We start from the raw sequence: 16,035 nt of genomic DNA on the forward strand, positions 1-16,035 counted from the left end.
GACGTCAGAGAAATATATATATATATATATATATATATATATATATATATATATATATATAATATCACTAGTACTGCAGCCGCACAGGTATATATATTTATTATGTAATGACTGATGACGGACCTACTGGACACTGTCAGCTCAGCAGCACCGCAGACTGCTACAGTAAGCTACTATAGTAGTATGTATCAAGAAGAAAGAAAAAAAAAAAAAAACCACGGGTAGGTGGTATACAATTATGGATGGACCAGCGACTGCCGACACAGAGGTAGCTACAGCCGTGGACTACCGTACTGTGTCTGCTGCTAATATAGACTGGATGATAATTTCATCTCATTAATATATACACTGCTCAAAAAAATAAAGGGAACACTAAAATAACACATCCTAGATCTGAATGAATGAAATATTCTTATTAAATACTTTGTTCTTTACATAGTTGAATGTGCTGACAACAAAATCACACAAAAATTATTAATTGAAATCAAATTTATTAACCCATGAGGGTCTGGATTTGGAGTCACACTCAAAATTAAAGTGGAAAAACACACTACAAGCTGATCCAACTTTGGTGTAATGTCCTTAAAACAAGCCATCAATGAGGCTCAGTAGTGTGTGTGGCCTCCACGTGCCTGTATGACCTCCCTACAACGCCTGGGCATGCTCCTGATGAGGTGGCGGATGGTCTCCTGAGGGATCTCCTCCCAGACCTGGACTAAAGCATCCGCCAACTCCTGGACAGTCTGTGGTGCAATGTGGCGTTGGTGGATGGAGCGAGACATGATGTCCCAGATGTGCTCAATTGGATTCAGGTCTGGGGAACGGGTGGGCCAGCCCATAGCATCAATGCCTTCGTCTTGCAGGAACTGCTGACACACTCCAGCCACATGAGGTCTAGCATTGTCTTGCATTAGGAGGAACCCAGGCCAACCGCACCAGCACATGGTCTCACAAGGGGTCTGAGGATCTCATCTCGGTACCTAATGGCAGTCAGGCTACCTCTGGCGAGCACATGGAGGGCTGTGCGGCCCCCCAAAGAAATGCCACCCCACAACATTACTGACCCACTGCCAAACCGGTCATGTTGGAGGATGTTGCAGGCAGCAGAACATTCTCCTTGGCATCTCCAGACTCGGTCACGTCTGTCACGTGCTCAGTGAGAACCTGCTTTCATCTGTGAAGAGCACAGGGCGCCAGTGGCGAATTTGCCAATCTTGGTGTTCTCTGGCAAATGCCAAACGTCCTGCACGGTGTTGGGCTGTAAGCACAACCCCCACCTGTGGACGTCGGGCCCTCCTACCACCCTCATGGAGTCTGTTTCTGATCGTTTGAGTAGACCCATGCACATTTGTGGCTTGCTGGAGGTCATTTTGCAGGGCTCTGGCAGTGCTCCTCCTGTTCCTCCTTGCACAAAGGCGGAGGTAGCGGTCCTGCTGCTGGGTTGTTGCCCTCCTACGGCTTCCTCCACGTACCCTGATGTACTGGCCTGTCTCTTGGTAGCGCCTCCATGCTCTGGACACTACGCTGACAGACACAGCAAACCTTCTTGCCACAGCTCGCATTAATGTGCCATCCTGGATGAGCTGCACTACCTGAGCCACTTGTGTGGGTTGTAGGGAGGTCATACAGGCACGTGGAGGCCACACACACTACTGAGCCTCATTTTGACTTGTTTTAAGGACATTACATCACAGTTGGATCAGCCTGTAGTGTGTTTTTCCACTTTAATTTTGAGGGTGACTCCAAATCCAGACCTCCATGGGTTAATAAATTTGATTTCCATTGATAATTTTTGTATGATTTTGTGGTCAGCACATTCAACTATGTAAAGAACAAAGTATTTAATAAGAATATTTCATTCATTCAGATCTAGGATGTGTTATTTTAGTGTTCCCTTTATTTTTTTGAGCAAAATATATATATATATATATATATATATATATATATATATATATATATATATATATATATATATATATAATATCACTAGTACTGCAGCCGGACAGGTATATATATTTATTATGTAATGACTGATATCGGACCTGCTGGACACTGTCAGCTCAGCAGCACCGCAGACTGCTACAGTAAGCTACTATAGTAGTATGTATCAAGAAGAAAGAAAAAAAAAAAAAAACACGGGTAGGTGATAGATAGATAGATAGATAGATAGATAGATAGATAGATATATATATATCTATCTATCTATCTATTAAACTGGTGGTGATTAATTAAACTGGTGGTCAGGTCACTGGTCACACTATCAGCAACTTGCAAGTAGTACTCCTAAGCAGACAAATCACAATATATACTGGTGGTCAGTGTGGTCACAATGGCAGTGTGGCACTCTGGCAGCAGAGTGCCAGCAAAAGTGTGCACTGTACGTTAAAATATGTACTCCTGCTCTCAGACTCTAACTGCTCCCCACTGTCTCCCCCACAAGTCAGATATACAGTCACACTATCACTTCAGCAAGTAGTAGTACTCCTCCTAATGCTCCCCAAAATTACTAAAGTAAATAATACTGTGTCTCTCTCTACTCTAGTAGTCTCACTCTCTATAAACGGAGAGGACGCCAGCCACGTCCTCTCCCTATCAATTTCAATGCACGGCGACGCGCGGCTCCTTATATAGAATCCGAGTCTCGCGATAGAATCCGAGCCTCGCGAGAATCCGACAGCGGGATGATGACGTTCGGGCGCGATCGGGTTAACCGAGCAAGGCGGGAAGATCCGAGTCGCTCGGACCCGTGTAAAAAAAACTGAAGTTCGGGCGGGTTCGGTTTCCGAGGAACCGAACCCGCTCATCTCTACTAATAATTCACTTCTTAGAACAGGGGTGGGGAACCTTTTCTCTACCAAGGGCCATTTGGATATTTATAAAATCCATCAGGGGCCATACAAAAATTATCAACTTAAAAATTAGCCTGCCCCCAGTCCCTTGTTATGCCCGATTCGATTTGCCCCCAGTCAGTTGTTCTGCCCCATTAGATATGCCCACTGTCAGTTGTTTTGCCCATTAGATATGCCCCGTCAGTTGTTATGCCCCATTAAATATGCCCCCTGTAGTTATGCCCCATTAGATATGCCCCCATAAATATGCCCCCTAGTAGCGCCGCTTATACACACACACACACATTAAAAGGAAAAAAAAAAATACAACGCTCACCAGCCCTGCTCCTGCTTCCGGACCGCTGCCCTCCCTCTCACCGGAACTATGAGAGAGATGTCATGACATCTCTCCCATAGCGCCACAAAGCCACACATGTACACTGCCTGAGCTAGAAGCTGGAGCTCAGGCGTGAGCTCCTGCCTCCGGCTGCTGCTGAGCCGGGCGCCCGCTGGTGGTAAAATCTCAGCGTGCGCTTGGCATCTCCTCTCGTTTAGGTGAGCCTGGCCGGGCCGGATCAAGTGGCTTTGAGGGCCTGAGGTTCCCCACCCCTGTCTTAGAATGTTTTTTTAAAATGTGTCCATCATGTCAAAAACTACTATATATGTATATAATCAGGGTACTAAAGAGATATAAAAATAAAAAAAAAATGGAAAATATAGTATAAAAACCCTCATATTTAGAAAAATTTAAATTTAATAAAGTCAAAATAATCTTGTTGACCAGGTGTAAGAGAAATGATTACATGTGAGGCTGTGGCAAGTGCTGTAACTTTCACACTGAAAACTCCCTAAATCCTGGCTTTGACCAGGCAGTTGAGTGCGGGGTCATTTTGCTGGCCTCAGCCAGAAACCCTTTTCACACAGAAAAGCAATTTACCGGGTAAGGCAGTTCTACCAGGGTATTTCTCATGTGTAAAAGGGTCAACCCAGGTCGAAATTGTAAAATGTTTGACCCTGGTAAAAACCACGGTTAAAGTCCCGGGATTTTTCACACAGAAAACGACCCAGGTTGACCCAGCAAATTACAGAGTAAAAACCTCTGTGCGCATAAAATTTTCTTTGGGCGGGGTCATAATTTTCCATGCACCATTTTTACAAACCTGTTTACTAGGGATGGCCATCGGCACTACTGCCATCGATGGTTACCACTGATGCCAATGGTAAGACAAACCATCAATGGCAGCAAAGTATTCTTTGCATAGCCATAGATGGATTTTACTATCTGTGTTTATGCGCATGCTCTTATGCTAAGAGCCGGGGCCGAGCTGTGAGTGACAGCTCAGCCTCTTAAATAGGAGGGACATCCCATTTCCGGTTCTTACACACAGTGTAAAGGGTCCCATACACTTATGCGACCACCCCGGCAGCCTCCCGGGGAGCAGGATCGCACAAGGTACATCGTATGCAAGAGGACAGCATCCAATGTATCTTGGGCGATCCCAGCCATGCCCCCAGGTCGGACCTGATTGAATATGCAGCACATTCAATCTGGAAGATCCAATCCGATGCTCACGGGAACGCGGATCGGCTCGGAAACGCCTATAAAATGCCCGATTTCATCCACTATATCAGGCATTATCGCTCTAGTGTATGGGGCCCTTTAGATCCGGAGGCTGCACAGGCCTGCTGGCTGACAGCCTAGCAGCCCCAAAATTGAAAAGTGGGGGTAAAAACCACTGTGCATACAGCTACCATCTGGTTATACACCATCGATGGTAAAAGTATTCAACATCGGCTATACAACATCTATAATTTTGAATCATCGATGGCCATCCCTACGGTTTACTACAGTTTACTGTACAGTAAGTTAAGGTTTGGAGCAGGTGGATCAACTACACATAATTATGTTTACTGCATGATAGAAACGGATACTGGTCACCAAACGGATGCAGGAGCTGTTCAGTTTATTTTACTGTATCTGTAAACAACTTTGCGCAGATTGCCCTAGAGTGCGTGAAAGTCTTTTTGTACTACTTTTTATTTCTATAGCTCCACAACATGTTTCAGCACCACACATCAATAATAGTGCATATCAGCAGATAACTTATCGATACAAAGGGTGGGAGCTATGGGGGGATGTGATGAGAGACTCAACTAGTGAAAGGAAGTAATAATCGTGCTTTGCATCCTAAAAGCCACTTTATAACTGCCCCAATCAACTGCCTATTTAACAAGAGGCCACTCATGCCTTCTGTCAATACCAGTGACCCATCAGCGGTCTGAGTGATACTAGACGATAACGGTTGTTCAGGGAAGATGCAGAAGAAGCAAATACACTTACTGCAAGTAAGCGGTGATCTGGCAAAGCCAATCACCTTTTCCTTCAGCTTAGAAATTTGAGCAATTTTTTTTTTTATTAAAAACTTTATACCATAGATCAGTGATGGTCGCCTTGCTTGTAAGCAGCTGACTGCAGAACACATCTGAAGTGCAATGCAACCAGTCATCACGGGCAAAACTGTCTGTCACACCCCTTTCCACAGCGCAATGCATCCAACCTGTCACAGCTTATTTAATTAGTGCACACATATTATTCCGCCTTTCTTTACAGGGAATATTGCCACTCGCATCGCAGGGACACACAAAGTTTTTATTTTGGCAGAAGCCAATTCACCTTCCAGTATGTATCTGGATTGTGGGAGGAAATGCACAAAAATACTAGAACAGCCAAACTCCAAACATATACTTAGTTGGGGATTTCACCTGATGACATTTGGGATGTCAGACAGTAACGCTAGCCATTACAGCACCGCGCCATCAGTTTCTCAGTCTCTGCAGTTAAACTACACTCCCCACCCCATCGTTTTGCTGCATTGCTTCTAGCATATACTTAATATTTCAGAGCAGCTGGGAGCCACAGGGACCCTACCCGATTCAACCCAAGCTAACATCCCCTCTGCGGCATATATGCCCCCTCCCTAAACTGGGAGGGGGGCAGACCGCAGCCCTGCTCTTACCCCCTCCCTGTAGACCTTATTCGCCCTCTTAATCTTGATGTCCAGCGCGGTCCCCATGATCTCCTTCTCCTGCTGCTGTGGCTGCCGCCTCCAGTTCCTGAGGAAGTAGAAAGTCACATGACTTGATCACGTGACAGCGCCAGCGCAAACACACGCCGCTTTTTCTTTTTTTTTACCCGTCATCAACGAGCTTTATTGTCAACGCCATTCGAATGACACACACTGTCGAATCTCGTATGCTCGCCCCTCCCCCTTGCAGTTACCATGGCAACGGCCGGCTGACGTCATATCGACTGGCTGTGGTGGTGGCGCAGTTCAATAAGAAATGCGCGGGAGAAGCCGCCGCTGAGTCACCGCGGTGATTACCACACGCTGTGGGCACCCAGCGTCTCACGGCGACTGTCCCGGGACGGCATCGCCTTTGGCATGTCCATGGTAAACAATACGCCGGCCGGGTCAGGCGGAGTGACGCAGGCGGCCGCTATGACGCAGGTGTATTATTCCCCAGACTTTTATTATGATTGTGATGATGTCCTCCCCCTCTCGCTCGGCTCCTGTCTCCATGGCGCTCGGGCGGGCTGCTTTTTATCTCACGGTGGCGGGCGTGCGTCAGCCTGAGGTAAACAAGCCGCGCACGGGGCACGCCGCGGCCGACACCGCATCAGGTGCTGCTGCTGCCAGCCAGGTTTCTACCTGACTCAGGCAGCGGCGCGATGCTATTGGCCGGTGGGGAATCTGAGCCGCTTACGCGATTGGTCGGCCTAGGCAGTCGGGGGGCGTGGCCCGCCCATCTCGCCTGTTGTACAGCGCGCGCTGGACAGATTAACTCCTCGGCTGCTGGAAGTGGGGGAATGACGCGGATGTTCTTCTCGTTCCTGTTCTGCTGCCAGCCGCTGAATGGCCCGAATGTGCACGTGCCCTGGGGTGAGGGAGGTGTCCCTACTGTGATTTTATTCACTCAGTAACTGGATTACCTGCTGCTCATTGGCTGCTTTATATCTGTGTGTATATTAACAAATAATAATACTTGTCCAGTCACGAGTAATGTGTGTGTGCCTAGCTTCCCATATATTACACCATTCTGCTGAAAACAAAATATATAATGTCTTCCCTGAATAATCATTGGGATTCCCAGGGATTTCAGCAGTGCATAGTTACACCGGTCCTATAATAAAATATACTTTATATTGCAGTAACACCTGTATTTCTTCTCTCTTACAGTGCGATCACAAGGAATAAATTAGCACTGCTACGCTCCAAGGCAACATTCATGTACTAAATTAGAGCAAAATCGTTAAAGGGGTTTCCTGCTTTAAATATAGGTTTACCATACTATCCTTATTACAGCGGGACGCTCATGAGTTACACAGGTTCTGTGGTTGACTGACTTCAAGCAGGTTGGTGTCGGGATGCTGGCAGTCAAAAGAGCGACAGCATTTTCCCGATGTGCAGAATCCTGACACCTGGTAGGTAAGCACTCTAACCCCCCCCCCCCCCCCCACATCGCAGTCTGTCCCTCCCTGCTTAGTGTCTAACCCTGCCTGCAGCCTAACCCTTTCCCCTTATTGAGTAACCCTCCCTCCTCGCAACCTAACCTACCCCGCAGGTTAACTCTAACCCTCCCTCTAGAGTAGGGATGGCCATCGGCATACCTTCCAACTGTCCTGATTTCAGCGGGACAGTCCGGCTAATTGGACGCTGTCCCACCCACGGGTCGCAGTGTCCCACAGGTGGGGGGGGGGGGCAGTTGGGAGAGGCAGTGATCACCACTGCTCTGCAAAGCAGCCGGTTATCACTGAATAGATGCCATACGCATGGCATCTATCAGCACAAGGAGGGGAGCCGGGGGGCTGTCCAGCAGTTCAAGGAGCGCTGGGCACGCCCCCAAAATGATGAAAACGGGGGTTGCTGCAATAGGCCATGCCCCCTCACTGCAATACCCCGCTCCTCTACCCAAAGCCCTGACAGAAGTTGGGAGGTATGGCCATCGGTGTGCTCTCCATCGATGGAGAAAATAGGATTTTGGTACCTACCGATAAATCCTTTTCTCCTAGTCCGTAGAGGATGCTGGGGACTCCAAAAGGACCATGGGGTATAGACGGATCCGCAGGAGCTTGGGCACACTATGAAGACTTAAACTGGGTGTGAACTGGCTCCTCCCTCTATGCCCCTCCTCCAGACCTCAGTTAGAAAACTGTGCCCAGGAGAGATGGACATTTCGAGGAAAGAATTTATAATTTAAACACAGTGAGTGTTATACCAGCTCACACCACAAACATACAGCTAGACATGGCCTTCAACAGAATACCAGCCCACGGTATGAAAAACATACAGCCATATGCTGCGAGAATATGTAACACAACCTGTGTGTCAACCCAACCCATAATAAGAAACCACATGCCATGGCATGAACAACGTCAGTAATAACCTGGCAGAGAAGAAACACCACAAAGTGCAACCAAATTAATAACTGCAGACACAGTACGCACTGGGACGGGCGCCCAGCATCCTCTACGGACTAGGAGAAAAGGATTTACCGGTAGGTACCAAAATCCTATTTTCTCTTACGTCCTAGAGGATGCTGGGGACTCCAAAAGGACCATGGGGTATATACCAAAGCTCCAGAACGGGCGGTAGAGTGCGGCCGACTCTGCAGCACCGATTGAGCAAACATGAGGTCCCCGTCATCCAGGGTATCAAACTTGTAGAGCTTAGCAAAAGTGTTTGAAACCCGACCAAGTAGCTGCTCGGCAAAGTTAACTCGCCGAGACACGTCAGGCATCCGCCCAAGAAGTGTTAGGCGCCGGGGTCCGCTCGTCGGTGCGGCCCGGCGCCTAGCAACCAGGGACGCCGTACGAATACAGCCGCCGGCTCCCTGGCAACGCTAGACGCCGGGCGCACGGAGCCGCACGGACCCTAGCAACGGGGACGCCACTGGCGGACCGCGTTCCCCGTTGCTGGGTCCATTTAAATTAAGTAAGGGCACCTGTTTCCTGGCCGTGCAGCAAGGCAGCTGCACGGCATTCACGCAATTAGCCCTGTCAGCAGTTGATTGGAGGGCTTCAGTTTATATGCTCTTGCAGTGCCTCACACAGACGCCGGTAATAGCTTCCTGCATGCTGTATCTGTTTGCTGAGAGTGTTTCCACTCTTGCTGTATCCGGTCGTTCCTGTCCTCAGTTGTCCTGCACTCGGAAGTCGTCATCTTGTTCCTGGAGTCCTGACTGAGCACCGTTTAAACATCCAGTGGTGTTCGTGAGTCGCGGCGTTGCCGTGTGTTGCGGCTTGGCCGCTTTATTATTTATTACTTATTATTTGTGTTTCGGAGCATTTTGCGGAGGATTCCGCTCCCACAGATCCACTCTGGTATCCAGCGGTGCTGGGTAGGAGTAATGGACTAGTGGATTTTGGTTGTCCTTTTACCTGGCGGTTTTTCCGCACATACTTCAGGTTTGGTTAGTTAGCTTGTTGCCCTTGGCCTGTTGTTAGTCAGAGGTCCTCTTGTCATCATCCTGCCTCGGATTTCCCTTTGTCTCTCACTAAGACCGGGGGGCACCGGAGTTGGGCAGACATAATCCGCCTTTCAAACGTGGCTGCCAGGGGCTCAAGAAACCATAGTCTCGCAAGGGATTTCCGATAGCACGGGTGAGACAATAGAGTTAGGGCGCCAGGGGCAACTAGTCTTTCCTGCTCCCGTAACCAGCATTCCCTTCCAGTACTCTGGCCATTGTCATAAGATCTCCTCCGGTCAGGAGTACTGGAATCATAACAAGAAGAGCCCACCTTCCTAGTAGAATGGGTCTTCCCCGACTTCGGTAACAGCAATCCAGCCGTAGAACTAGCACACCGAAAATATCACAGATCCAGCGTGTAACAGACTGTAGAGACGCAGGCGCCCCAAACACGCTGGGAGCATACCGGACAAACAGAGCCTCTGTTTCCCCAAACTGAGCCCAATTGGCGACATAAATCTTCAAAGCCCTGACTACATCAAGAGACATTAAATCAGCCAAGCTGAAGTTACCACAGGCATCAAACTAGGCTGGCTTTTGATAAACCCCAAAAACCCTTTTCGGCAGAACTACTATCCGAGTTCTCAATTCTATCCACTTGGAAGATCAAACAGGAGCTCTTGTGAGACAAAGCCGCTACTTCCGACAACCGCCTTGTGGTCGCCCAAAAAACAAAAGCATGACCACTCTCCAAGAGAGAAATTTTAACACAACCTTTAATAAAGGCTCCAATCAGTGAGACACAAGAAACGCAACACCACGTCCAGAGCCCACTGTGCCAATGGGGCACAAATGGAGGTTGGATGTGCAATATTCCTTTCACGAAAGTCCGAACTTCCGGAAAGGTGGGCAATTCTTTTTTTTTTTTTTTTAAGAAAATGTATAAGGCCAAAACTGCCCTGAAACGGAGCCTAACTGTAGGCCCGCATCCACCCTTGCTTACAAAGAATGGAGAAGAACGACTCAGCTGAAAATCTGCCGTAGGAAGCTTCTTAGATTTACACCAAGACACATTCACGCCAAATACGTTGTTAAGGCTTCGCTGTTACTTCTTATTTAGCCTGAAGAAGTGTGGAAATGACCTCACTGTGAATACCCGATCGGACTAGGATATGGCGGTCAACCGATGCGCCGTCAAACGCAGCCGCAGTAAGTCCTGATACACGCCGGATCTTGCTGTAACGGTTCCTCCCGTAGAGGAAGAGACCAGGGTTCTTCTATAAAGAAATCTTGAAGAACTGGATACCAAGCCCTCCTTGGCTAGACCGGCACCATGAGAATCGCCGGAACCTCTGTTCTTCTTACGTTTATCACCTTCAGCATAGTGAAAGCGGAGGAGATACATAGACTGAAAACACCCAAGGTGTCCCTAGTGCGTCCACTGCTATAGCTTGAGTGTCCCTCGACCTGGAACCATATTCCTGAGGTCTCTCGTTGAGATGAGACGCCAACATGCCCAAACGAGGCACTCCTTAATGACTTGTCACTTCTGTAAAACTTCTTGATGACGACAGTATTACTCCGGGATGGAGAGTGCGGCTGCAGAGGAAATCTATGTCTCCGTTGTCTACGTCCGGAAGTAAGACTGCTAATATAACGTTTACCAGTCTTTCCACCTAGCGGAAAACTATTTCAGCTTCTGTCATTGCCGCTTTGCTCTTTGTTCCGCCATAGCGGCTTACTTACGCCACTGGTGCCAAGTCGTCCGACAGAATTAACGCGGACAGATCACGAAGGATATATTAGTTGAAAATATCTCTTCAAGAAATCTTATCGTAGACAAGCTTCGCAACTTGACCTTTTCCTCTGAAAATACTTCCCATGCAAGAACCGCTCCCCAGCCTCGGAGATCTGCCCACATGTACACCAGGCTCTAATCGTGAATCCCGAACCTTCATCCCTCTAGGAGGTGAGAACTGAGCAGACATCACAGGAACGATATCTTGGCCATTAGAATTATATTCCGGTGCGTGTGCCGGTGAGACCCGGACCACATTCCCAACAGGTCCCTTGAAAACCACTCTGGCACTTGACCTGCTCATCGAAAAGGCCTCTTAGGCCGCACCCAACTTCTTCAATGGAACATACAGAAGGATTGTCACTGGAAATCTGATCCGACTCCGGATCCTCAGACCTCTTTCCACAGGAAAGCACAGAACCTCAACCGTTCAGTATCTACACTGATACCACCTTGGGAACCACAGTCCTCCCCTGTGTTGAAGAACAGTCAGAGAAAGTAACAATGATTTGCTCCACTTGCTTCTTGACCTCGCCTCAATCAGGCGAACAACTCATCACAGAATAACAATGGCTCTTACTATTGAAAGGAAACCATAATACTACCATCCCTCCAGTGAAATGGCAAAGACCATCCTGGCTATCCCTCCAGGTAATCTGAATGCGTAGAACAACGCATGTAAACCTTTTCTTTTCTTTTCTTTTTTTATAGTTTATAACCGGGACAGGAGGACAAGGCCCAGAAAATCAGTGAGGGGAAATATCTGTATCTCTAGACAGTCCCCCTCCAGATTCTATAACTAACTCACGGGTCCTGGTCTATTCCCGGACTAACTAGAAAAGGTAGAAGACGAGTCCCCCCCAGAATGGGGACCAGCCAGGCAGATTCAGCACCATGTGGTGGATCTGTGAGAACATAAAACGACCTCTGCTTCTGTGAACCTAACAAGGCTGCAGAACACTTACCTTTTCACCTTCTGTCTGCACAGAAAAGGAAAAGAAAAGAGCGGTCTCGAACTAGGTAAAGCAACTGCATCCCACAAGGGAATGCGTCACCAATCGTTGTGAGGGGATCTAACACACTAAGTTAGATTTACCAGCAGTATCCGCCGAGAATGACTGAACTAAGGCATCCCCAAACAGCGCACATCACCCTAGGGAAAAAACTCCAGTATCTCTCGGAGTCAGCCTCATCATTTTCCCGGCCACCTCCTGTTTACGCACTGCAGCTTGCCGCGATGTATAGAGAAGACCCAACATAAGGAAAATCCCCTATCTCTGCAGGATAATTCTATCGGATATCCCACCGAATATAAACACTCCCTCATGTGCAAGTAATGCAAATAAGTCCAAAGAGTAGAAATAAAATGTCACTTAGCTTCCTGTATCCGATCCTTTGTGATAGGACGCCGTGTCGACCAGGAGTTGACTTTCACAGTATTCTCTCCGCCGCTGGAAAAGAATAAACATTCGGACTCGTTGAGAGTACGGGAGACCCACTCGTCACGGCCGACCTAGAGCTTTATCAACAGAGCGACCAGCACATGAGAAAGATTACTATTACTTTAGCATCCATTATAAACCATAAGATGAATATACATATTATAATACACATATACACACATATCCCACCTATATATACATATAACATACATATAAGCGGATTGTCCGGAACCTTCGGGACCCAAGTGACATTAATGTGTTCTGAATGTGTATGACCATGTACTTAATCCGCAGTTGTGGCTCTACCAGGAAACATTATAGTCGACAGAAAACCTAGTCATCGTCGACAGCAGGGAGTAGCAACCAGGCAAAATAACATACTTGTGACCCCGGGGGATCCAAGGGAATTATACATATGTAATTTTAACAACCATGTCTGTGTACGAGGTACAGAGTCACGGAACCGAACCATATAAATATACACTGCTCAAAAAAATAAAGGGAACACTAAAATAACACATCCTAGATCTGAATTAATGAAATATTCTTATTAAATACTTTGTTCTTTACATAGTTGAATGTGCTGACAACAAAATCACACAAAAATTATCAATGGAAATCAAATTTATTAACCCATGGAGGTCTGGATTTGGAGTCACCCTCAAAATTAAAGTGGAAAAACACACTACATGCTGATCCAACTTTGATGTAATGTCCTTAAAACAAGTCAAAATGAGTCTCAGTAGTGTGTGTGGCCTCCACGTGCCTGTATGACCTCCCTACAACCCACACAAGTGGTTCAGGTAGTGCAGCTCATCCAGGATGGCACATCAAAGCGAGCTGTGGCAAGAAGGTTTGCTGTGTCTGTCAGCATAGTGTCCAGAGCATGGAGGCGCTACCAGGAGATAGGCCAGTACATCAGGAGACGTTGAGGAGGCCGTAGGAGGGCAACAACCCAGCAGCAGGACCGCTACCTCCGCCTTTGTGCAAGGAGGAACAGGAGGAGCACTGCCAGAGCCCTGCAAAATGAACTCCAGCAAGCCACAAATGTGCATGTGTCTACTCAAACGATCAGAAACAGACTCCATGAGGGTGGTATGAGAGCCCGACGTCCACAGGTGGGGGTTGTGCTTACAGCCAAACACCGTGCAGGACGTTTGGCATTTGCCAGAGAACACCAAGATTGGCAAATTCACCACTGGCGCCCTGTGCTCTTCACAGATGAAAGCAGGTTCTCACTAAGCACATGTGACAGATGTGACAGAGTCTGGAGACGCCAAGGAGAACGTTCTGCTGCCTGCAACATCCTCCAGCATGACCATTTGGCAGTGGGTCAGTAATGGTGTGGGGTGGCATTTCTTTGGGGGACCGCACAGCCCTCCATGTGCTCGCCAGAGGTAGCCTGACTGCCATTAGGTACCGAGATGAGATCCTCAGACCCCTTGTGAGACCATATGCTGGTGCGGTTGGCCCTGGGTTCCTCCTAATGCAAGACAATGCTACACCTCATGTGGCTGGAGTGTGTCAGCAGTTCCTGCAAGACGAAGGCATTGATGCTATGGACTGGCCCGCCCATTCCCCAGACCTGAATCCAATTGAGCACATCTGGGACATCATGTCTCACTCCATCCACCAACGCTACGTTGCACCACAGACTGTCCAGGAGTTGGCGGATGCTTTAGTCCAGGTTTGGGAGGAGATCCCTCAGGAGACCATCCGCCACCTCATCAGGAGCATGCCCAGGCATTGTAGGGAGGTCACTCAGGCACCTTGAGGCCACACACACTACTGAGCCTCATTTTGACTTGTTTTAAGGACATTACATCAAAGTTGGATCAGCCTGTAGTGTGTATTTCCACTTTAATTTTGAGGGGGACTCCAAATCCAGACCTCCATGGGTTAATAAATTTGATTTCCATTGATAATTTTTGTGTGATTTTGCTGTCAACACATTCAGCTATGTAAAGAACAAAGTATTTAATAAGAATATTTCATTCATTCAGATCTAGGATGTGTTATTTTAGTGTTCCCTTTATTTTTTTGAGCAGTGTATATATATATATATATATATATATATATATATATAGGTATAAGGTAGTTACAGCATGGCAATGTCCACCTGGTAATAACAGTTGGTGCCGACAGGGCCACCCACATTCTACTGTGTCTCCCATACCGTGTTTACTATGAACAAGTATAACACTACCGATCTGTTGACGTAGTTACGAAGTACCAAGCATGTGTGGCGATGCCGACAATGAACCCCAAAGGCGTCATTAACAGAACATTCACACATGTCGACACAAGTGTATTTCTGACAGGGAGCACACAGAGAGTATACACAGCTAAGAGTACATGCCCATTTTCAACTTAAATAGTGTAATACATTCCTATATAACACTAACATATATGTGCCCCCCTTGTCTGTGCTGTACACACGTTTTGGCGGGGACATTGCTTAAAATGGCGCTGTCTCTGAGGGCTAAGCCCCGCCCCTTATCGGCGCGCGGTAGCCCACTATATTTAACCCTTTATATGCAGGCAGGGGAGCATATACAGTGGCTACCCACTGTATATGTGTACTGGGAGTGTAAAAAACAAGGTAAACATACTGCCTAGGGCGCCCCCTGCGCCCTGCACCTGATACCAGCCGTTGGTGTGTGGGAGCAAATGGCGCGCAGCGGGACCGCTGCGATATGCTGGTGGGGGTAGCGGAGACGGTGCCCGGGCACCGGAACAAACTCAAGCCACCCCTTTTCTTGCTTAAAGATCCTCAGTAACTTGCTGCCCAGGGCGCTCCCCCCCCCCCCAGCGCCCTGCACCCTGTGAGTGCCGTTGGTGTGTGGGAGCATGGAGCGCAGCATGACCGCTGCATGTTACCTCCGTCACTGAAGTCTTCTGCCGTCACTGAAGTCTTCTGTTCTTCTAATACTCACCCGGCTTCTGTCTTCTGGCCTCTGTGACGGTGTGGCTCCGGGAACAAGCAGCTAGGCACACCAAGTGATCGAACCCTCTGGAGCTAATGGTGTTCAGTAGCCGAGAAGCAGAGCCCTTGAACTAAGAAGAAGTAGGTCCTGCTTCTCCCCCCTCACTCCCACGCTGCAGGGAGCCTGTAGCCAGCAGGTCTACCTGAAAATAAAAAACCTAACATAAAGTCTTTTAGAGAAACTCAGGAGAGCTCCCCTAGTGTGTGACCCATCACTCCGGGGCACAAAGTCTAACTGAGGTCTGGAGGAGGGGCATAGAGGGAGAAGCCAGTTCACACCCAGTTTAAGTCTTTATAGTGTGCCCAAGCTCCTGCGGATCCGTCTATACCCCATGGTCCTTTTGGAGTCCACAGCATCCTCTAGGACGTAAGAGAAAATGGAAGGAACTAACGATGGTACGTAACTGTGCAATGTCGTACCATCAATAGTTCCTGAAGTCCCTCCTCTCAGCTAAGTGACTGCCCATCTATGAAGAAGGTAATGGGAGGGTCGAGGCAAGTCTGCTGACAGCA

The 16,035-nt window shown here is 48.0% G+C and overlaps 1 protein-coding gene across 2 annotated transcripts in view; it reads right to left on the reverse strand.

The window, feature by feature from the left end:
* VPS26C (VPS26 endosomal protein sorting factor C) overlaps positions 1 to 6,516 on the reverse strand; it is a 90,155-nt gene extending 83,639 nt beyond the window's left edge. The window contains exon 1 of one of the 2 annotated variants that reach the window (XM_063956564.1): positions 6,109 to 6,516. In XM_063956564.1, coding sequence (XP_063812634.1) covers positions 6,109 to 6,111 — 3 coding nt within the window. In that variant the 5' untranslated portion in view covers positions 6,112 to 6,516. Of the gene's footprint in view, positions 1 to 5,845; positions 6,022 to 6,108 lie in introns of those variants that run through there. The other variant, XM_063956563.1, reaches the window with a different exon arrangement.
* Between the last annotated feature and the right edge of the window lie 9,519 nt (positions 6,517 to 16,035).

Source organism: Pseudophryne corroboree, chromosome 2, assembly GCF_028390025.1.
Source record: "Pseudophryne corroboree isolate aPseCor3 chromosome 2, aPseCor3.hap2, whole genome shotgun sequence".
NCBI classification, from domain to species: Eukaryota; Metazoa; Chordata; class Amphibia; order Anura; family Myobatrachidae; genus Pseudophryne; species Pseudophryne corroboree.